The sequence below is a fragment of the Electrophorus electricus genome, chromosome 7, assembly GCF_013358815.1.
Source record: "Electrophorus electricus isolate fEleEle1 chromosome 7, fEleEle1.pri, whole genome shotgun sequence".
Taxonomy (NCBI): Eukaryota; Metazoa; Chordata; class Actinopteri; order Gymnotiformes; family Gymnotidae; genus Electrophorus; species Electrophorus electricus.
In genome coordinates, this window is record NC_049541.1 from 6,330,590 (window position 1) to 6,353,640 (window position 23,051).

At 39.3% G+C, this 23,051-nt stretch overlaps 1 protein-coding gene across 2 annotated transcripts; it reads right to left on the reverse strand.

Moving 5' to 3' along the window:
• Nucleotides 1–664: 664 nt before the first annotated feature.
• On the reverse strand, nucleotides 665–22,778 carry wdr33 (WD repeat domain 33). 2 transcript variants are annotated; one of them, XM_027029828.2, is made up of 23 exons: nucleotides 22,594–22,778; nucleotides 17,871–18,093; nucleotides 17,712–17,780; nucleotides 17,472–17,576; nucleotides 16,667–16,762; nucleotides 16,403–16,554; nucleotides 14,627–14,724; nucleotides 7,441–7,567; nucleotides 6,955–7,109; nucleotides 6,792–6,870; nucleotides 6,464–6,574; nucleotides 6,237–6,331; nucleotides 6,062–6,148; nucleotides 5,480–5,622; nucleotides 5,174–5,326; nucleotides 4,272–5,006; nucleotides 4,077–4,140; nucleotides 3,570–3,840; nucleotides 3,332–3,397; nucleotides 2,635–2,786; nucleotides 2,438–2,539; nucleotides 1,849–2,046; nucleotides 665–1,656 (listed from the first exon to the last, which is right to left on the reverse strand). In XM_027029828.2, exons 2-23 carry the CDS (start codon nucleotides 18,072–18,074, stop codon nucleotides 1,487–1,489), a joined length of 3,432 nt encoding a protein of 1,143 aa, XP_026885629.1. In that variant the 5' UTR covers nucleotides 18,075–18,093; nucleotides 22,594–22,778; the 3' UTR covers nucleotides 665–1,486. The 2 variants fall into 2 exon arrangements, with proteins under 2 accessions (XP_026885629.1, XP_035383728.1); XM_035527835.1 differs by lacking the exons at nucleotides 665–1,656; nucleotides 1,849–2,046; nucleotides 2,438–2,539; ... (11 more) ...; nucleotides 6,955–7,109; nucleotides 7,441–7,567 and adding an exon at nucleotides 8,684–10,001.
• Nucleotides 22,779–23,051: the final 273 nt, after the last annotated feature.

The window sequence follows — 23,051 nt, forward strand, 5'->3', positions numbered from 1 at the left end:
TATAGTAAAAAAATAAATAAGACAGGTCCAAATGTAGTTTTAACAGTGGTAAATCACCCAAAGATAACATGCCCGTTAACATCACATGGTATCTGGGAGTCATATATAAAGTGTCATATAATTATTTAGAACTTCATGTTTACCAAGATAGATGATGCTTATTTAAAGGTCTTGCTATGTCAAATCTGTTAAGTTGCAAAACACAAATGTTCTCAGGGTAGTATGAGGATCCCCTCAGTGACAGCACATGCTTGTGTTAGATCCAAATAAAACAGAGGCATGCTGGAGCAGCACACAAAATGCCTTTTTGACCAATATTAAAAAGTCAATATGCATCAAAGACAGTGTATTTTCCCTGTAGAACTGGATATTCATTATCCACATCAATCTTAAGTTGCCACCACTGCGAAGTAGAGATGTTCTACATTAAGGCCAAATGTTTGACCACGGATAAAATTGTGTATTATAAGGCAACTAAATTAGATGACAGTTTATTATTTTGGGCGAATTATTTAATATGGATCTAATAGCAGCAACTAAAGGATAATTTTATTAATCATGAAACTTTTCAGGTATTGGCAAAATAGTAATGTAAACTTTTCAACTTCTGCTGAAACACACTGGTAGAAATGTGTGAAACCAAAAAAATGACAAAACTGATGATTTGATATAAATCTTGCACAACTTCTATTGTAGTCTCATACAAAAAAACGGACAAAACAATACAATAACCTTCTGACAAACTGTACATGTTGAAACAAAGTCGGCAGCCTCAGGACTCAGGAGCTGCCTGGTAATGTTACAGAATGAGCTTCTCCATTATTTTACATAAAATTAAATCAAACAGGAGGAACTGAGCACTTAGAGGAAGAAACTTTAAAAAGTCCCGTGTTCCTTTATATCATTTGCTGGACTGGGAGACAGGAGTTGAGGTTAAGGTAGTCCTTAAGTTAAGGACAGTAGTGCACATAGTGCTTTTTCCCCCCCTTACAACCTCAAAACTTTGAGCCCACAGGAGTCCAGTGGAAGTTGTTGAGTCAGATGAGAGTTTGGCTCCATTTTACACAGGAGGGGCATTTTGGGAGAAGATTGTTTGAGAGTCCCCAAAGGAAAAGAACACCATGAGTCACTGGTGTGAACTAGTCTCTTATCAGTGATGCATGTGAAGTGTCCAAGATTGGATCCATCCAGTCAGCTTGAGCAATAACGGCTGAAAAAAGGTGAAATCAGAACTCACAGGCCTCAACCAATTATATAATCCCATTATTGTCTACGCAACCAGTCAGCACCAAGAGGTGGAGTCACAGGCACCTCGGGGCAAATTGGAAAGGGCTGTAAGGTCCATGTAGTTGTGGGCAAAGACATTTACCAAAATCCACTGAGAAAGCAGAACTCATGGAACAGCTGCATTTAGCTGTTTAGGTCTATGTCCTCCATGTATTCCACAGTGCCACCTACTGTCCTGAGGGGAATGTGGATTTAACTTCTACCGTCCACGGCCCCCTCTCAGTGCACCACGGGCAGCTCCACGCCTGGTCGTTGGACCAGTGTTGGCACCTGCACCACCTGTGTTAGGGGGTCCACCACGACCCCAACCACCTCTACCTCCCCTGGACGGAGGGCCGTAACCACCCTCCTCTCGAGGTGAAGGCCGGCCTAGGAAGAGAAAAGGAAAGAGAGACCAGGCAGTCATTATTTAAAGTATGAAATGTTACACATTCAGAATTGCATATTTTTTATTAATAAGTCTTTCATAAAGTTAGTCTCCTAGTGTCTATAATATCAAGGCATACCATAAATACAGGGGGGTTAGGGGGTTGAGTGAGGGAGCTAAACTGTTCTGCTCACCTGCCCCTCTGTCATCAGGTCCACCACCCGGTGAGTCCATGTCTCCAGTACCGGGGCCATCATGCCACGGACGTTTGCGAGGTGGCAATGAAGCCATGTCCATACCCTGCAGAGAAGAGGAGCGCTCCCTGCTGGCTGGAGATGGACTATCATGCATGCTGTGCTCTCCTCGTGGGTTGTCCCGATAACCTTCATGACCTGCAGGTGTGCGCTTAGCGTTAGCACAGATGAGCTTGGGTAAATGAAATGCAACAATGACAAATTACAAGCTAGAGTCATTTCCTTACTGGTTAAAGGTGGGATATATAACTGGTTGTGTACAGCACAATTTGGTGATCTCCCCACTCAAATGCGTGTGACTAAGCTCCTCTATTAAGTAATACATTTTGTGTGTGTGATGAACAGGGAAATCAACAAGTTGTGCTGGACTTCAGCTCTCCTGCACTGGAGAAGGGTACCCTTGTTTTGAGATTGGGACTGAGAAAAGGATGCAACATTCAGTTATTATCCCAGGACACTATCCATCTACACTACCACAAAAACATCATCCCACCCACCCCACCTGCCACCTTTTTTGATATGTTTCTACCTGAGTCTCGGCCTCCCTCCCAACTCTCTTGGTTCCGTCCTCCTTCATAGTGAGGTGGATAGTCATCGGGAGTTGGCAGAAGCCCCTTTCTTCCTACACCACCTAAGAGAAGATGACATGTTCAAACATGGCACCTCATGCTGACCAGATGGATTTTGGGTGTATAGCATTAGAAGGATGACACGAGTGAGACTGACCTCCCCGTGGTGGACCTCCACGTGGCCTTCCTCGGCCTCCACCTCCCCAGCCTTGACCCATTTCATCCTGAGAGTCGAAGCTCTCGTCTCCTCCATACTCATCTTGGAAACCCCCTCTACCTCCACGCCCACTTGGACCACCTCTCCTGTAACTACAAACAATATGTTATCAATCCTAAGCCACAATTCAGTATAGCGGAGGCATTTATTTTGTTTATACCCCATTTTTCTCCCAACTTCAGGTGTTATGCCAATTCCTTCACAGCAGCTAGCTAGCTAGCTCTCCTATCATATGACAGCTACAAACTGGGAGGGTATGGGCAGCACATGCTGCCTTTGAAACACATGAAGCCAAATCACTAATTCTCCTAGAGATGCTACCCACGGTACACCACAGAGAATCTGAAGGCACTCAAAGGAAAGTGCCAAAAGTTCTCATCAGCAGACACCCATGATTAGCTAGAATTGCTCTGATTAATAGAATAGTCTTCCCAACCCAACAAATTTGGTCTTTTGGATACACCGCCATGAATGACTGAACTAGAGAGTCCATGAAGAAAAAGCAATAGGTGCCACTTAGGAGTCCTAGCATACAATGTTTTTAGTGTTCTGCTGCCCAGCTTTGCATATCTGTGCTGATACACTCACCACTGTAAAACAGCCTGGCTGTCTGGTATGATGTAGTTGTTGTACTTACGAGTCATCTGCATGTGGAGCTCGCCTCTGTCTCTGATCAAACTCCTCCCCCTCGTATCCGTCGTACCTTAAAGGAAAACCTGTAATTCAGCAATTGGGCCCAATCTCTTGCCACATGAGGATTTTTGCTAACTTATAATGTCTTCAAGAAACTGAAAAGATCTTAGCTGAAAGAAACTAAAAGCAATCACATCCATCACACAGAAGTACTAAAAAACATTCTAGTGTTTGATGTGCACCTGTCAAGTCCACCATATTCCCCATCATGGGGCGGGAACCGCTCCTGGTTTTCCCATTGCCCTACAGAGCTTCCTCTGTGACTCCGGGGATCCCCGTGGTACTCCTGCACTGGTCCCCCAGGACCCCTTCTCCAGCCCTCCTGGTAGCCTCCATCGTCCCCCCAATACTGACCCCCGCCGTCTGAGCCCTGGCCTGGTCCACCTGGACCCCCAGGGCCCTGACGATCAGGCAGTGGTCCCATATGGTGGTTGGGAAGCCCACGAGGCCCATCTTCTCAATCAACCAGAAACCCAAGTATGAGACAGACAAGTCATAAATCTCTCTTTCCTAGATCATCTGTTCCTCAATATACAAGATTAACAATAATTTATATAATTTTTATAAGAATAGATTCCATATCTAAGTCACACATTTAAGTTCTTTCATTTTCATCTGGTGGTCTATCCTTCGTTGATCACATTTATTTATGACAAAATTAATAAATAAATGTGTTCACATGGCTGTACCTTTGCCACTGGGTCCTTGCTGTCCCATAGCATGCATCATTGACTGGGGGCCAGAATTCTGGCCCTAGAAGGCAGAAAGGAGATTCGGATTAGGATTTTTAGTTTTCTAAGTGGGCTCACCAAAAAAGTCTCTGAAGTGACAAGGTGTGCTATGTTTAAGCATGATTCAAAAAGGTCCTCTTGCTCCTACATCACCTGGCTGAACTGCCCTCTGTTTCCATCACCCATGTGGGGCAGCTTGCCCTGCTGCATGTATGGAGGAGGTCCCTGCATGTTGCCTGGGGGTCCCTGCATATTGTTTGGAGGTCCGTGCATTCCTCCTGGAAGGGGCCCCATTCCATGCATGTTCCCCATGCCTGCGATACTGCCATGAGTTCTGGGTGGAGGCCCCATCATACCTCCTGGCATGGGTCCCTGAGGGCCCATCATGCTGCTGTGGGGTGCAGGGCCCCGCATGTCTTGATGCATCATGCCTCCCTGTGGTGGCCCTTGGCCCCGAGGTGGCGGTCCCATCATGCCGCCTGCTGGCCCAGCAGGTCCTGTGGGCATCCCTCCAGGAGGCCCTTGCATACTCCTGGGTCCTGGCGGCATGCCATGGGGGCCTTGGGGACCTATGTTCCTATGAGAACCAGGGTGGCGTGGCGGTCCATGAAGATCTGGGGGTCCCATCATGCCCTGGGGAGGAGGGCCCTGGTGAGGAGGAGGGCCTGGAGGTCCCATTTGGCCAGGAGGCATGAATGGACCAGGCATTCCACCCATAGGAGGCATGTTGTGGGGCATTTGCTGGGGTGGCATGGACTGAGGAAAACCTTGTGGAGGTGGGGCCATTGGGCCACCCTGCCCAGGAAAGGGTGGCATGGCTCCTGGCTGACCACCAGGAGGTGGCAGGCCCTGCTCTTGAAGCTGAGCCATTCGCTCAATCTTCAGTTGCTACAGAAAAATTGAAACAAAAGCACTCATTACTGACAGAAACAGACAAGACAATGACCATAATCCAGCACTTGTTTAGCTTGTGTCCTGCCTCTGTAAAATGAAATGATGGCTGAGGATGAGAGTAGGGAGAATGTGGAATTGCACGTGTGCAAGTGTTCACTCACTTCCAGCAGCATGGGATTTGTGTACTGCAGTGCAGCCATCTCTTGCTCAATCTCTGCCTGGGTTTTCTTCTTGCCGTCCACTTTCTTTTCATCCTTGCCCTCTGTGGGTATCTCTCCAGGAGCCATTGTTGGCACCTTATTCTCCGCCCAGGCCTAAAAAAAATAATGTTGCAGATGTCACACCTCACAGCCGCTGCATCACCATAGCTTGCTCAGGTAAAAAGCTCAAAGGCCAGGCCAGCACAAAAATAATCATCAGTTTGTAAGTCAAAAGTCTTACCACAAACACTGCTGAGTCAGACGTACCTGTTGGAACTGTGCAGGAATTGGTTTTGCATAGGGAACCTTCTTGGTTGGAGGTTTCTTCTGCTCTTTTTGCATGACCTCATCCATTCCCCAGTCAAGGCCTGGAATGCTCATCTCTGCCTCTGGTGCCGCGTCTTTACCTACTGTTTACGGAGTCCACATATTAGCCACCCCTTCCTTGAAGGAAGGACTCTCAAAGTGTACAGAAGGATCAATTTAACCAGCACCAGATAGTCTTCTAACTAAACCTACCCCTCGTGCTGCCATAATTATGATAAAATGACCCGTGGGGTGGTTCCATTTCTGACTACAACTAAATCAAAAGGCATGTAACAAAATCCATAAGAAAGAGGATCATAAGGATTTTAAAAGGGATTTGGCACAACGCTGCATACAATGTTCTGTCAAAATACTCTCAATAAGCACCCTGGAAGTGCAGCTTTTCACCCACAGGCTCTAGTACTTCAATACTTCCATTTAATATCATGATTTTACTGTAGCAATCAAGCCATTTAAAACAGGTTGTCAAGGCTTTTTTTTTTTTTTTAAATAAGTGTTAGGCTGTCAGTGAATAGTCCTCACTGGTTTGCTCCTGCTCCATGGCTGCTTTCAGTTGCTCCGGGATCCCCATGCCAGGAATGGCCGCAACACTGTTGGGCTCCATGTCATCTGGAGACACATCATGGAACTTAGTGCTGTATAAGAAACACTGTGTTTTCTGTCCAGAGTGCAGGTGAGATCCTCACTCATCACTCACCATACTCCACCCCATCCTCTGACATTCCTGGCAGAAGGTTCAGGTTGTATCGATCACGCATTTTGTCACCTGGTCGGTTCCTGGTCCAAAATTTGCTGAAGATGGCAATAAACATAGATTGATCTCATCAGTATAGCTTAAACATGGTATGATTGCATCATTTTAAATGACATCGCTGTCTGAAAACATATCTATGTGTATAAAACACTTGGCACACAAATACATACCTTGTGTGGTCATTGGACCCTGAGCACAAGATATGGCCAAGAGGGTGCCAAGCTAAGCTCCAGATCATGCCCTCATGAGCCATCTCCATACCACCCACCTCCTTCTCCACCCTAACAACAAAAAGTTTTATACATTTACAGTGCAATTACTGACTCAAACTCAGATATCTCCTACTTTGAAACAAACGACAATTTTGATCATGAACTGTACTAAAAATAAGCAACCTTAACTAACGTAGCAAAAGTACATTTTTCTGTATTTTTGTTCAATTTAGACTTTGACCATTACACATGCAGGTGATTGTAGATGTGTGTAAACAGTGCCCACCCTGCATGCCAGAACAGAAGAGACCCATCAGAACCTCCACTTGCAAAAAGGCCCTCATGGACAGGGTGCCAGGCAACAGCTGCAACCAAGAACAATGTCAGTTAACACAAATGCACACACGCACACACGATGTTAGTAACAGCATTCACATTTGGCGTTATACCTGTAGCTTCCTTCTTATGACCTCTGAACACCTGCAGCTCTTCCTTCAGGTTACGGATGTCAAACAATTTGCACAAATGGTCACGTGATGCTGTCAGCAGCCAGTTGCCATTGAGATTCCACTTCACCTCCATGACTGTGTTTTTATGGGCATGCCTGAGACGTGTAAGAAAGGGAAGTAAGAAACTTTGGTGAAGGACTGAAAAGATCACTTTAGTTTCATTGTCATCTGCTCATTAGTTTAATTATATTGTTCCTAGTTCATCACCCTTACATCTTAACAATATATTTCTTAGCTATCTCTTATTGGCTAATACAAGAAATTTGATTCTTGTATAAAAACATTCTTAGTAATTTACAACCTCTAATAAAATAAAAACACTGCTCTGTGTACAGGTCAGCTTTTTCCTCTCTCCAGCCCATCAAACTCCCTCCCAGGCTTGTAATTTAACTCCTTAAACACTCCAGGGGACAAAAACAAACTTACAGTGTTGCCAGACTCTGGCCTGTCTTTGGGTCCCAGAACTTGATAGGCTGCTGGCTGTCCTTGCTACCGGACACCACCAAGCCTTTGGTGGGATGCCAATCAACACATTTCACATCAGCTCCGTGGCCTGAACAGCAACAAGCAGTACAAAGTGAGCAGTTTCATTAAGGATCTTGATGACTGATTCACTGTCTCATATAATCAAACTTAAAATATTTTAGTAATAGAAGTAGTCAATATATTCTAGGCTGTGCAATGTCAGCTTTAAAGTTTTTCACAGAATAAGGGATAAACCCTTTGTGCCAGTGACACTGAATGCACCCTGAAAATGATGCACTGTTCTTTGCAAGTGTGTGTGAGACAAAACATGACCAGTGTCAATGACAAAGAGGAAAAGATACTCAAAAGACAGTCTACTAACTTTCAGCATTGTGGACAACTGGAAAATGGAACAAATTAGTTTTGGGAACTGAGCGGGGGCAATACAGACTCTTAGCTTTTAACCTAAAAATTAAAATCCATCATATTGTTTTGCAGTTGCTGCAGTAAACCTATGCTGAAAACAAAAGACAAAAACAAAAACACATACCGTACCTATAGTTTTCAAGAATTGTACTGTTGCTTCACACATCATTCCATTGTTAAACTGAGAAAAAGCAGCATATCTGAGTGATTTGTCAATTTCCCAAACTACTTCCGAGACACTCTTAGCGTGCCTTACTGTACATGACTTCTTGTCTATGCAAGAGATTTGTCTAGTCATTCCTAGCATACCACCACTAATAGTTAAAGCAGGGTATTTTACTGGAGCTACTTGCACCACTCAAATGAGCATGAAGTACCCAATCTACACTAATATAAAAGAATTGTCTGAATGGTGAATTATTGAAGTTGCATAACAACTGAAAAAAAAAACAAAACTGCACACACAGGTGTGTATATACACACACATAATATATATGTATACACACCTACATACATACACACGCATGCAAACTTATATAATGTGTGTGTGTGTGTATATATACACACACACACACACACATATATACATATATATATATACACACACACACATATACATATATATATATATATATATATATATATATATATATATATATACACACATATATATACACACACACACACAAATTATATATAGCATTTTTTTTTCCCTCTTAAAGGTAAATGTGAGATATGTAATATCTGTAAATGTAATATCTATGGAACTTCTTTATATTATCAAACAATAACATTATGAATGTAGCTCTTGAATCATTTGCATCATGCATCAACCATTTTTATCATCATTATTATAATTATAACCACTTCTGACAATCTCCTATATCACTGATGTTTAAATGTAAACCCCTGCTATAAAAGAAGAAACGTTCTATACCCAGCCATCACAAAATAAATCATAACTTATTTATTCAATTAATTATTTTTGCATAGAGAACATATGCACTGCATATTGGGTGAATTATGGCTGAACATTTATATTTATTTAATTACCATGCATTAAGTATGAAACACTTTGACATGCTGCTGCTTTATGATCGTGGTTTGTTATTCTTTTCTGTTATGCATGTTGATGTAAATAGCTGCACTGATCATAATTAGATGCATAAAGGGTGTGACGTCGTAGTGCTGCTTAGTAAAGAGTTCTCTGGCCCCAGCAGTACTGAATGTGTCACGTCAAAGCACATGGATACCAAATTCAGAAGTACAATTTATATTTAGCTGACAGTGAATTCAAGTTTATCACATAGAAAGTACCACATGGAAAGGGAGTTCAGGACAGCAAGCTTGAAGGCTATGCCTTTGCCTTGTTCGGTAATGAGCCAGTCTCCCAATGAATTGGTCTGTTCTGCCTGACTAATGTTGCTCCCAGTGATGGGTTGGAAGCAGAATTGAGGTTAAAAGAAGACATGGCAACAACAACTAGCTTGCATGTATACATTAGCAGAAATGCCAGAGGTCTGATGTAATTACTAATAATTATTAAATACTAAGTAATTACTTGAACCTTTTGTTGGTATCATCATGCACATAAAAATGTGGCCGTCCCATGGTTGTATTTCAGGACAATGACATAGTACTGAGGTTTAAATTCAAGATAAGACCAATGGAAACATACAAAAATGGACAGAAGATAAACAGGTATAAAATGTGGCAAATGTAGTTTATAGGTGCAGGGCATAGTAATTAAGTTACCCAAAGACACAGCAAAAACAGGTTTTCTTTCATGTATTTCAAAGTTCACGTGTTTATTTTTTTTTGACTGCGAAGCTCACCCATGTGATATGTAAAGTAAAAAAAAATAAAAATAAATAAAGGATTTCCACCCTATAGATTTGTGATGCTTTTTTCCTTTTAAACATCTGTACTTGTTCACACTAATTTATTTTAATCTGGAAAATGCAGGTTTATTTAGTTTTTTGATGCCAATGTATGAATACAAGTGCATATGGAACATTCCTTGTACTCCCAGATGAGTCAGGATAAATCTTATTTCGATCCAGATTGTGGAAGATCATGATTATCAATGAATGCAACTGAAAAAAAAATGCACATTTCAGACTAATGCTCTCTATTATCCAGCCCAAACTTGCAATGGCAACTGATGAAGCAACATAAATCAAAACACAGTTCAACACACTCTTAATATACTAAAATACTTTTCAATGGAAAACTGTGTGCTATAGACTTCCAACAACTTCCAAAACTGATTCAGACTCCCAGTCCAAAGTAGAATTAAAGTCAATTAAGTCTGTCATGCTACTCAATGTAACTTAATGTAATGATTAGTAGTGACTAATGTATTTACATCATTATAGGTATGTATACCCAGACAAAAACATGTGATACTTATGGACCTGTATTTTAACTCACATTTATCAGAAATGTTCCACAAGAGGGCGCTAGTGGTGCCTTAGTAACTTTTGGTTGGGACATGTTATGTTTGCAGCACGTTTGGAGTCAATCAACTTTTACTTTCTTATAGTAAACTGACCTAAACAAACCCTACATAATGCAAAAAAAAAAAAAAAAAAAAAAAAAGCTCACTAATGCAAAAAACATTCTACTGTTTACATATCAAAATTGGACTCTAGCAGGCTAGCATAACAATATAGAATGATCTTTGTCTGGCCATCGCGTAGGGTTTGTTGGTCCTAAATGCACTAATGCCATGACTATAATACATCCAACACAATGAGTAACGAGTAGAGTGGCACTCGTATGTTGAGCTTTGTTAAGTTTTGCAACTTGGCTGAAATGTTCATTAAGTAGCCTCATTAGGTGTGATTTTTAGTAGCCGAAAGTTGGTCAACATAGCTTCTTTTTTACTTACTAAATACAGTATAGATTAGTATAACTTAAGAAGGGTTTCATTTTTTTACCTCACAATGTTTTGCACCAACCTACATGAATCAGTTGGGTTGAGGATTTGTTCAAAGGAATAAAAAAAATTACAGCAGAGGTACGGTTAGCATGGAGCTTTACACTGAAGACACTGTGTGCCCTTTATAAATAATGATGCCTTACTAATCAATTTATTCCCGATTTAAAAACAAGAATAAAACAGATGAAATGGTTTCAAGTTTAATTAACACTATTAGTTACTTATTTTTGCCATTAAAATAAAACTGCTATTTAAGTTTCACAAAATTGGCATGCACAAGCTTCTTTCAGAAAGATAAAGGTTATCCCAGTCAGAAAATGTCCCGATCCTTGCAATCTCAATTTTGTTGTGCTTCACAGTGTTAGCCTGGCACACAATTACCAAAAGAACCAAACAACATATCTATTTATGCCTTCAACATGAAAAATAACAATTTGACATTGGCAGCCTAGCTATTGCTAGCTTCTTAGGTTGGTCACTTATACTAGTGGGCAATAACGGTATTGCACTCTCCAAGCACTTTAGAAAGAAATTTCCCTGCAGACTATACATGCGATTTAAAAACAAATAGATTTTGTTTAGCTATTATTTTTTATTTGTAACGCTATTTTTTATTAATTTTTTTTAAAAATTGGACTGGGCCACATCAGATGATGTTTTTCTTCCCAATACTCATGCTGCTATACTAAATGTGCTAGAAGATTCAATTGACTTGAGCCAGAAAAACTAGTAAAACAATGGACAAGATCAGATATTCTACATTCATTTTCCAAGTAATTTTATGAATTTGAACAAAGAGAGAAATTCCTGCGCTATTTCAACACAAGATTTGTTTGTACATATGACTATATATTTTATTTTGTATTTAATTCAGGGAAACCCAAGAGGTTAGGAAGCAACTTGGGTTTATACTGGGCTTTTTTCGAAATAGCTAGTCTACGCTAGCACTTCCAATTAAATACGTTTTTATATGACACACAAAGTCTGTTTGATTGAGACAGTTCATCTACATGCCAGGTGTCCTTAAACAAACATCTTATTAGTTGTAAGCCCACATTTCATAACACCTTTGTTTTGTATTTACAAATGTTATACATTGCAATTTTGTATGCAACAATATATAGTGTATTGCTTGCATAATTCACATTTATCAACAGTGTGGGACATTCTAAAACACAATAAAGTATCAAATCAAAATGTAATGTGCATTGTAAAGCACTGGCGGTAAGGAACCTTTTTTTTTTTTTTTTTTTTTGCACAATAGCAGTTCTTTCCTATAATGGACAAAGGTATGGCATCATATCCATGCCAAAAATAGAGGCCACAAAAAACAGGGTGAAATTTATAATGCACGCTTTAACAGTTTAAGTGCAAAAAATAGGGTGAAAAATGTTTGACCATTTCGCATGTGTAAATATCCCACTCCTGAGTGTAATTGTGAAACTTGCTAGGTCAGAAGTAAGAATTTTGTGCTTATTTATTAGAATGTCAAATCCGAACTGTCTCATCATTCGTGATTTTATTTTTTCCTTCTAGATTTGATTGTTGTCCTCACATGACAAATACATTTCCTTTACAAGTACATCGGTTTTGACACCTTGGGGGCAGGCTCAGGAATGGCTTTGACAGTTTCAGGGTGGGCGTATGGGTTTTGGTGTCAGTGCAAGTTATTGGCTGATTGCTCTAGGTTTTGTGACTGACAGTACACTACAAAAAGCCTTCTCCAGAAGATGGCAGAATACAAGGAATGTAGACAGGTGAGTTGGATAGATTAGAAGCAAAATTCAGGTTGATATAATAATGATTAACACTAAAGCGTGTACCGATTCCCGCTGCCCACTTGCCAATTAGATTTTTGTCTTGAAGTTTTAAGTGCTTATTTGAACATTATAGTTTGCTAGGTTAGTTAGCTAGCCTCTGCTATAGTGCATAATCATACAAATGTAATGCAATTTGGGGAATTAATTTACAATAGGTTCACATCAGGAGATATTGAGCTATCTCCACGGTATTATGCACACAGTTACAGGTTTTAGTGCCGAAAAATGGTGGCTTTTAGTGTCATGTTGGTAACATTAACATTACAAAGTGTTAGTTTACTATCGTACGCTAAAGAGCCAACATTAAGTGGATCAGCAAAGAAATAACTAACAAACTGTTAAAGGACATTTGCCACTAGTCGTCTTTTTGCAAACAATTTGGGTTAGACCCTTGTTTATTGCCAAAATCCACTCACTTCATAATATAGCTAGTTAATCTGTCTTAATAGTAATCTTTAAACTAACAGCTAGTAGCACCTATAGAAATATATATTCTGCATTTGCCTCGATGCATTCTGTAACTGTGTCTAGTTTAATTGGGAGAAACAGGAAAAAGAGCATCAGGAATCAGTAAATGTTTGCTCATAAAAAGGTGTTAAGCTTGACTATTAAATTACTGTAAATTAGATTGAGCCAAATTTTGCTCTGAGCCTAGCTAGCTAACTCTACATTCCTTGTCATCTGCAATCTTTTAGAAAAGGCTTTTCATAGTGTGCTGTCAGTCACAAAACCAGGAGCCATCAGCATTTGGTGACGGACTCGTCCATGAGCCCGCCTCCAAACTGTCAATTTGTGGAAAAAGGAGCCAAACGAAAAGTCCTCGTCACATGAAGACAGTGATCAAATCGAGGAGGAAAAAAAAGAGAATGAAAAAAGACAGTTTGAGTATGACATGATAAATGCGCATAATTCGGTGCTGACAAGTTACACATTTATGCTCGTCTGTAGGATATTTAATCCCACAAAATGGTAAAACATATATTATTTGTACCCTCTAGGTTTAGCATGAATATGACTCCATACAAAGGTTGCACTGTAACTTTAAAAACACAGTTGCAGCTTTATGAAATATGTATAAAGAACACAAATCACCTCAAAACAGCAAGTGTTGCTATGATTTGTACTTTCAATATGATGCAATACTATGCCTCCTGTTAGTAAAACATTATTTGATCATCTAAAACTGCTTTAAGATGCAGGATACAGATATTTTAGCACCTTGGGACATTTTGAGTATTTTTAAAGGAAAAAAACATTTTAACTCAACATCAAAGTGGTTGTTTAACTTTGGAAAATTTCAAAATATTTGGTTAACTGAATAATTAACAGAATGGTCTAATTGGTTATACTACTCACTTAATTTATTACCCATTCTCAACCCAGATCCTTCATTCCTTCATATATAAATAGTGTCAGACTATCAATCACCTGGAATGGGTTTTGAAATATGATGCAATTATTGTCAACAAAGCTGAGATCACAATTAACTAACCAGACTACACACCACTGAGTTCAGAAGTATGCTAAAGATGAGTCATTAAGCCTTAAGTCTACTGAAGAAAATGAATGAAGCTGACAACACAGGAATACAAGACAAGAAGAGCAGACAAATACCGGATTAAAAGTCAAACATAAACCAAAGATTACCAAAACATGGCAATGTCCAGATTTTAGGAAAATCCTGATGCATGAAATTGCAACAATGAAAGCAGACAGGGGTAAATCTACATTTCTCAGAGAGCACGCATAAACTTTTAATTGAGGGATCTAATTTCTTTTTGTACAGACAAAATTCTAATATGAAAACAGGTGAACTAACATTCAGATACAGAAAGCCCATAACAAAAAGGAGTGAGCAGTGTGGTGTGTTTGTAAACCCAGATGTCACATCTAATTTAGTGTGTTGCCTGTTTTCTGGCATGAGGTGTTTGTGTCTTCAAGTCCGTCATAAACATACCTCTTAGAATTCTTTCCTCATGGCAGCGGAGAAAGTCCCAGATGCGTACAGTTCCATCATCAGAGCAAGTGGCAAATTTATTATCCGTAGGAGAGAAACTGAAGACACAGCAGGGAAAGAATCAATAATGAAGGATAACAAAGCAGCTCTTTATGGGATTGAGAGACCCCGATAATCTGGGAAAGCCTTTGAGTCGTCTTGCTCACATAAGCCTTCTACTTCACCTTAACAGCTCACTCTATCAAAACGCTATGACCTCAATCTTTATCACTGTTCTAGCACCAAAATTTAGTGTGATTCAGTCCAATCCTGTGTATATGACAATGAGACTAAGGAAGCAGAGGTTTTAAATTCAAAGTCTGGGTGTGCAATGTGTCAGTCCACATATTACATATATTAAAATAAAAACAAACAAACAAACAAAAACAAACCTCCTCTGGACAACCAATTTTATATATATATATATCCAGATATATAGCTAACAGCATAGTGTGGGTGTGAAATCAAGGCCTGACGTTCTTTCTGGCTCTTCTTCATCCAGTTATACACTAGCAATGTGCATAAATATTCTTCTCTTACCATCTCTGCCAGAGAACCCTCAAGACAGTTCACAACAATGCCCAACCAGTAGGCAGGATTTAATTCTCTCTACACAACTATGCATTGCAAGTGCATCTCCAAACGTATACTGCTACGCCATTATTTCTACATGAATATGCAGATCAGTGTCTTTCAGCAAATTAATAAGAAACATTAAAAAAAAAAAACTTTTAAAAATCCTACACTAGAAATACTCAAAAGCCATTTTTTCTTAATGACTACCAACCCGTCAAGGTTTGAAAGCACATGAATGGGAAGGAAAAAATAAAAGAAAATCTATCCCTTTAACATCAGCTGTAGCCATACATGAAGATCTGAGGTCATGAAATGGTCATCACGTTGGTTTCAAATGTGAAGCTCATTCCAATTGTTACCCAAGAGTGAGGGGGGGTGGGGTGGTAGAGGGGTAGAAAAAAAAAGACCAACTTTATTCAATCATCTGTGTACCGCACCATGTGGCGAAAACAGAACGTCGCTCTGGATGTCACTGCGGTGTGAGCTTTCAATGGATGTGATGGGCCACGTCCACTGGATTCCAGATGACAGCTGTATTATTTAGAGGAACTTTTTTAAGCTTTATTCTAATAAACTTTATTCTTGCAAACTTTATTTAAAGCGAGTAATCTTTATTCAAAGCTAAGTAAAGGTCATCTTGAGCATGGCAGATTCCAATAGCCATGGGGTACAAGTTTCCCCATTAATGTATTAATGTGAAATGAACCATATGAGTGGAAGTGAGCCACCAGTGCATCTGTGCAAAGACAAGCATCCATCCTCCTCAGAAGAGAGGGTCCAAACAACCCTCCTAAAAACACTGTCCCTGTGTGTCTCTCTGTCAGGCTACACTGTGTTTATAATAATCTTAGAATATACAAAAATGTGAATACTTTATTTAAAAAAATATGAAAATATACCTTTTCTGTACATAGTAAAAAAAACCATGTATAGAAAAAACCAGGATACATAACTCAAGCCACAGGTGACAAATCAATGCAGTGTTGCAACAGCACACACATACATGTGTCAATAATCAAAGACATCAACATTGAGCAGCACAGGGAGAAGTATATAAGAACTGAGAACACTGAAGGGAGGCCCCTATAGACAGGGCCCTGACAGTGCAGGCGCAGTAACAGGCTGGGGTTAACTACAGAAAATGGTAGATTGGGTATAGACCTGGCCTCTCTAATCGCCTCCTTGTGGGCCTGGAACATCTTGACGTTGTTCATGTTGGACTGCCAATACTTGACGTAGCCGCCGTGGTCAGCAGTTAACATCCACATGTCGTTGTGAGACCAGGTCATTGCCCTAACAGGGCTGTCATGAGCCTAGTAAAGGAGAAGAGGTCAGAAAAAATATGACAAAGGGAATGTTGCCCTATAAATTCTTGTTAGCTAATATGCTGTATTTGTTTTTGCTTTTTTTTTTTAATGTCTTTACCTGTAAAATTGTCTCAAAGTTGAAGGTGAGGCCATTCCACAAAGTAAATTCCCCACTGGAGGCACCTGTTACAAGTCGCCTGCCTTCAGGAGTCCACTACATAAAAAAGGAAGAACATGAAAGGTCAGATGAGAACATACCTCAATAAGTAGTGTTAAGTTTACTAATAGAAAGCAAAAGAACTGTAGACAAACCTAAACTTATTATTGTGTTAAGTGAAAACCTGCAGTAACTATCACAGAGAGAAGCAGAAAAATGATTGGAAATACATTAAAAAAAATCTTAACTAGATTCACACACAATAGGAAAACAAAAAGGTCTATTCCTTTCAAACACTATTTAGCCTAAGGTCATTAAGGACCCTGTGGCTGTTTTGAAAGTCACTCCAATATCAACAAGATAATTTCTGACAAGAACGTTGGACAAGCTGTCAGAGCATGTGACCAACATTTTTTTTTTACTGCATCTTAGCCACCAAAAACAGGAGCAGCAACCTCAATCAAGGTATTTCAGGAACAACTGTCAAATGCAGCACTAAGGTGTTATGCAACTGAGTGCTTGAATATTACAAATGCCAGCAAACTAGCTTGTTTTGATTAGATGTGAAACTCCGTCAAGGTTCAAAACTCAATCTTAAGTACCAAAGTAAAATGATTAGTATCCTTCAGTCTATTTTTGGATCCAGACTAATTGAAAGATTTTGACCTCTCTTTGGTAGTGTAATTTTCAGCTCATTCAAAATGCACACAGCAAATAAAAACAGTAATTGATACAAGTTATGAACTTGGTAGCAAAAGAAACTTACCCGTACAACAAACACGGGACATTTGACTTTATTTGTGGATGTCCTGACAAACTTGGTGGTGACTGCATTCATGGGGTTATTTAGCATACCCACAGGAGGAACAAGCTAAAGAGACAGGGACAGTATTGGTAAGGAAGGAACAGATAAAATGTATTCAAACTCTGGACAAACTACATCACGGCAGTGGGTGATAGGAAATGCAAAAGCCTAAAGTCACTTCAAATAAAAGGTACCACTCACATCATTAAAGCAAGCTGCATCTGGCTGGATGGCACGAAAATCTCGGTGATCTCGCTGCCACAGCCGATTCTGTGTGAAAATACATAAATCAACTGGGGATAACCAACATTTTGTACTTATACAGGTGGTCATTAAAATCACTGCACTTCTTCACAGTACCTCGAGGTATCTGATAACTGAGGGGTTATAGTCGATGGTCTTGCGATTCACAGCTTTTCTCATGCGTTTGCCATCAAAGGTGAGCTGTTGCATGGCCTGCTGCTGAGCGAAATCAGGCCTCTTGTAGAAGAGCTGCCGTGGTGCCTGGTGCTGGAACCGGGGCATGTGAAAGAATCGGGGTGGAGAGCCGATGTCTGTCGCCATGGTGACTGTTCAGCCAAGCCTGTGGGACAAAGGCAGATGGATTAACTGCTGTTGTCCCTAGTTCAGTTTACTTATAACCCGCAGTGATTTCCTGCCAATACACTGTAATACTGACCTTTAATATAGTATATTTAGGGACACTCATGGTCAGTTATGCTTCACCTATGTGCATGGTCAGTTATATTTCACATTTTTCTGCAGCTATTCAAACAGGCTAGATTTTACTAGTTCAATCACACACAGGGATACAGTGCGTTGCAGTGCTTCAAGTCTCAGCACACCTAAGACACTGATTCAACTCAACAAAGCCTTCAAAGGTGGATGAGAACCATTAGAAAAGAGGAAATATTAAGAACAGTTCAGTTTCAGTTATAACAAAGTACCTTTATTACTGCTCTATTGCTCCTGAGTTGTTCCTTTAATAAACATTCAAACCCTTTTAAGGCACTGCTTACATTTAACCCACTACAATTCGGTTTTGCATATTATTTGATATCTTGTACCACACGTGCATTAATTGAACAGCAGGGCTGTCGCAGTTAAGGTACACAGAACCTAATAAGTATTATAGTTAGTCACTCAGTAGTGGCATAGTGACTTCACTCAAAATACTGCTAAAGCTTCTGAGGCCTTTAACCATGACAAGAAAAAAAAAAAAAAAAGTTCTTGCATTATTAAAAGTACAATGATTTACAACAGCATTTTAATGCTAATTATTAATATGTACAGCCATGCATGTTTCTGCTAAGCCATCACCAAAATTCCCAAACCTGTAACTAAGGGCTCCACTTTTCTGGAAACCCTGGATGAAACATGCTGGCAGCACAGCAGTGCCAAATTTCACATGGGAGCAAATTCCAACCCCAGCTGCTATAGCATAGAGCACAAAGAAATAAAGGCTTTAACCCAAAGACTGCAATCTCCCCAACAAACAAATGCCAGTTCGTGATAAAAAAAAATTACTGAAGTTATTAAACATGTGCTCATAGGCAAGGAGAATCCTGCTCTGAGTACCCAGATTTCGGATTTCAAAGCTGGATCAAGGGAAAACTCACTCATATTGCAACATATGGAAATGTACTTAGACACTGACATACTCTTCTATACAAATACTATTCACACACCTGACTGGAAATTCAGCTTTGGTACAAATAAATGTTAAGTCACTGGTCAACACATCTTTCAAAAACTGAACAGAACACTTTAATGTATTTAGTGGCTTTAGTGCATAAGAAAAAAAATAATCACAGCCACTTCTACTTAAAACTTCAACACATGGCAGTGCTTTCCCTGAATGGTCATAATTATATGAGTCAGAGCAAGTTTTCACAACTGAATCCCAGCAGCAAATTTCACGGCTGTGATGATAGTATGCTAATGTTACTATATGTACATTCCCTTACTTTGTGCCATCCTTTGTGTACTCAAATGAGCCTATTCCAATTAGGCTAGGCAAAGTTAATTATTATATAGGCTACAGCCACAATGGCAGCATTATTATATCATTTTAATGTGTTAAGTAACAAACTGTAGCATTTAAACAGTAATACACTTGGTAAGCAGACCTATAGAAATTGGTATACATTTGTTAGTGGAATACCTCTTTGCCTTTAAATGCAATATTCTCTAATGCTAATAAGAAATAACATTAATATAACTGCCTTTTTTTATATTACAGGCTTTTGAGAACTCCTTGTCACACATGGTAGTGTGCATGATGTGTAAATCTGCATAAAAGCTGATGTTTGCCTAGACAGACAGACATTATACAGTAAGCAACCTGTTCCTGAGGACCCTCAGCACACTGTTGTTTCATAATACATCTGGCTGAGCTCACAGAGCAGGGCAAAACCAGTTAGGAATGTGAGCTGGGATAGGGGTTTAAACCATGGAGAACCATACACTGGGATCAAGTACCACTGCAGGATCTGATGAACTTAGATTAGAATTGTGCAACACTTTGTTCAATCATATACATCTAATCACCTTAAAAATCCAAATGCCAAAAATCTGGTGCCCCCCCCCCCCCCCCCCACAATAAAACCTTCCACAAGGACATGCATAAACAGCAACTGGTGATATTTATTTATAAAACAATTATATAGTGGACTAGTTGGTAAAGAGTGTAAAACCTATTTTTTGGACATGTCAAGAATCTATGTGGAATGAAGACACGACATGATGAGCAATTTTTGATAAGAAATCAGATTATAATCTTAGTGAAAGGAAAGGAAAATACTTCTGTACAATAAGTAAGCAAGCAGGGAAAAAAACACAGCTTGCCCTGATTGTAGGTATTAGGCAAGAAAATTCACATAAACAATACTCACAATAGGTTAGTTCTGGATTTTTTTTTTTTTTTAAAGAAATGATGAAAGTTTTTTTTTTTCCTGAAGGAAAAAGAAAAAGTCACCAAAACTATCTTTGTCTTATTAATCACCTTCAGGAAATAAATACATTTTAGCCTCAGAAATTAAATGCATGGCTTCTGTTATCACTGTATGATGAGGGATGTTATTTCTGGAGGACACCAAACATTTGCTGCACCCTGACAGTGTAGGCCAGCAAATGTTCACAGCCAAAGAAGCTCACAATGTAGTTTTTAAATTCCAGATACAGAACAAGCACCTCTATGCTCAATCTACTGCATAGAATACAATGAAAACAATCAACTTATAACAATGAATGTTCTGCTGCTGTTGTAAAGGCATTACAAGGATGATCAAATAGGTACACCTTGTTCTGCCATTAACTGGCAAGTTTAATGTGGCATTTCATTTCTTTTAGGCATAAAAAAGGAGAAAATAAAGGATACGCAGTAACTTTATTTTGAGATATTGCTTACTGGAAAGCATAGCACAAATAATCCTGCATGCATCAAGCCAGCCTCAATGGACAGTGGGAAAATTCTATAGGTGTAAGTGCACTTAAAGAGTAAATACATTTTATATAGCACCAGTTTGTATCTGTGATGATTATTGAAGAGGGGAACTTTACTGCAGGTTTTTTTTCCGACATTTAAATTGACAAATTCACAGCTTTAGAACCTGTCTAAAATGTAGGCCTAACAGCTAAATAGTTGTATGTTCAGATAAAGATGTGTGACTTAAAATATGTTTTGTTGTATATATTACATATTTTAAATATTAACAGCTGAGAGGAGCAATTAATCTTTCTTTAAAACACTAGCAAATGCTTTAATTCGACTACTTGCAACATCTGAATCCTTAGTGACGATGTTTATAAATTAATCACACCATCACAAAGAAGAAAGTTTGTTATGTTGCAGATGACTACCCCTATTAATTTTAAATCATTTGGTACTGCACACAAGTGTCGAACTTTTCAAAAGGAATACAATTTTCTTGAAAAAATAAAAGATGGACAGCAATGTGTATATATATATATATGGGCTTGTGGATGCATTCAGCAACAACCTACCAGGCAAAACGATTTGCATCTTATCCCAACCAAGTTATGCAATGTTAAGTGCTGTATTCAAATTGCACAGATTCACCTAGGTTCGTCGTTACTGTTACGATATTTTATTGCATAAAGTGGGGGTGTAAACTAATAGCTATCTAGCTAGTTTTTGCTTACTTGCTAGCTAATGCCGATAAGTAGCTAAATGTTGCAGGTTGTAACTATGCAATATACCAGACATTGTGGATGTTCGATATAACAAACAGTTATCGCTACCTGATTTTTGGGTTACTTTAACTGCGTCGACTGACTGGTTAGCTAGCTAGATTAATTGTTTTACTTAGCTAACGCTAGGTTAGCGTAGCCTGACAGCTACTCGAACGAATTTTAGCTAACGTTAGCGTTAGCTATCTAAAGCTAGTTAGCCAAGTTCGGTATAGCTACCGACTAAACCCGAGGTAATATAAAAATAATATTCATTTGAATGGACTTCAGCTAGCTATCTGGTATAATCTGCACAGAAGGCTAGATTTAATGGCTAAAATGGGAAGTTTTTGAGGCGGAGCGAAACTCATTAGGTTAACTTGGTTAACCTAACCTATCCGCATAGCAACGGTTGTAGGAGACCGGGCATGCTAGCTAACGATAAATGTTTTATTGACCTTTTGACTAGCATTAAACTATTGAACGGTTTAATGCGTGCATTATTTTATTGTTTAATACTGGGTTTTCAAACGTCACGTAAATACAAAAAAAGTCCCAAAACAAAACGTGGTGAAGATAGCAACCTAAATGTAACGTAGGCTAAGCGAGCTAGCTGGCTGAATTGAAGTAGCTAGCGAGTAACCCATTCTCCACACAATGGTGGTGAGCTAGCTAGCTAGCTTGCTAACATAGGTTTCTAGACCTAAGGCTAGCAAATCCTATTATCAGAAGACTACAGTGAACGTTAGTACAAGCACTAGTTTATTTGTTGCCAAAAGAAGTTAAATGACGCATCAAAAATGTTTTCTGGTATTTGTTTTCCTCTTACACAACGAATTTAAATGGCGCCCGGTCAAGTCATGTTGCTTCTCGTCAATTCTTGAGAACTCACCCAAAATATCCAGTGCTGACTGAGTCTATATAGCTATATTTAATTCACGACTCTTCCTCGTGGAGACGTTTGTATTCTCTTTACGAAAATACAATAAGAAATGTCCCCAACCTGTATCTAGATTGTCAATATTTGCTTTAAATCACCCATGGCCTCCATCTCGAGGCTTCCCTTCGTCTTGATACTTTGAGCTGACGTAATGACATCATTACGTCTTCGGCGGGAGAAAGCGTCACGGCATCAACATATTCATGGAGCTTGCTGTTGAGCGCTTTATAAACATTCTAAAATTCTAAAAATTGCTGCATCCGGTCTCTGATAATAATCTATGTAATACAAAGTTAAAGTGAGTTGAAGATATCCAAAGGTTTTCTAAATTAAAATCAAGTAGGAAAACGAACTTTTTGCTTGTACTCTAAAAAGCATGGGAATAAACGTGGTTTGTGACAGATGTTAGA

Bases quoted from the DNA above. Each gene is read 5' to 3' on its own strand.
- wdr33 (XM_027029828.2), bottom strand. From the start codon at position 18,074: ATGGCGACAGACATCGGCTCTCCACCCCGATTCTTTCACATGCCCCGG. The intron at 7,110-7,440 runs GTAAGTTTGTTT...TACACGTCTCAG, and splicing joins GGCCAGAGTCTGGCAACACT to GCATGCCCATAAAAACACAG. The intron at 5,623-6,061 runs GTGAGGACTATT...CTCCGTAAACAG, and splicing joins CATGGAGCAGGAGCAAACCA to TAGGTAAAGACGCGGCACCA.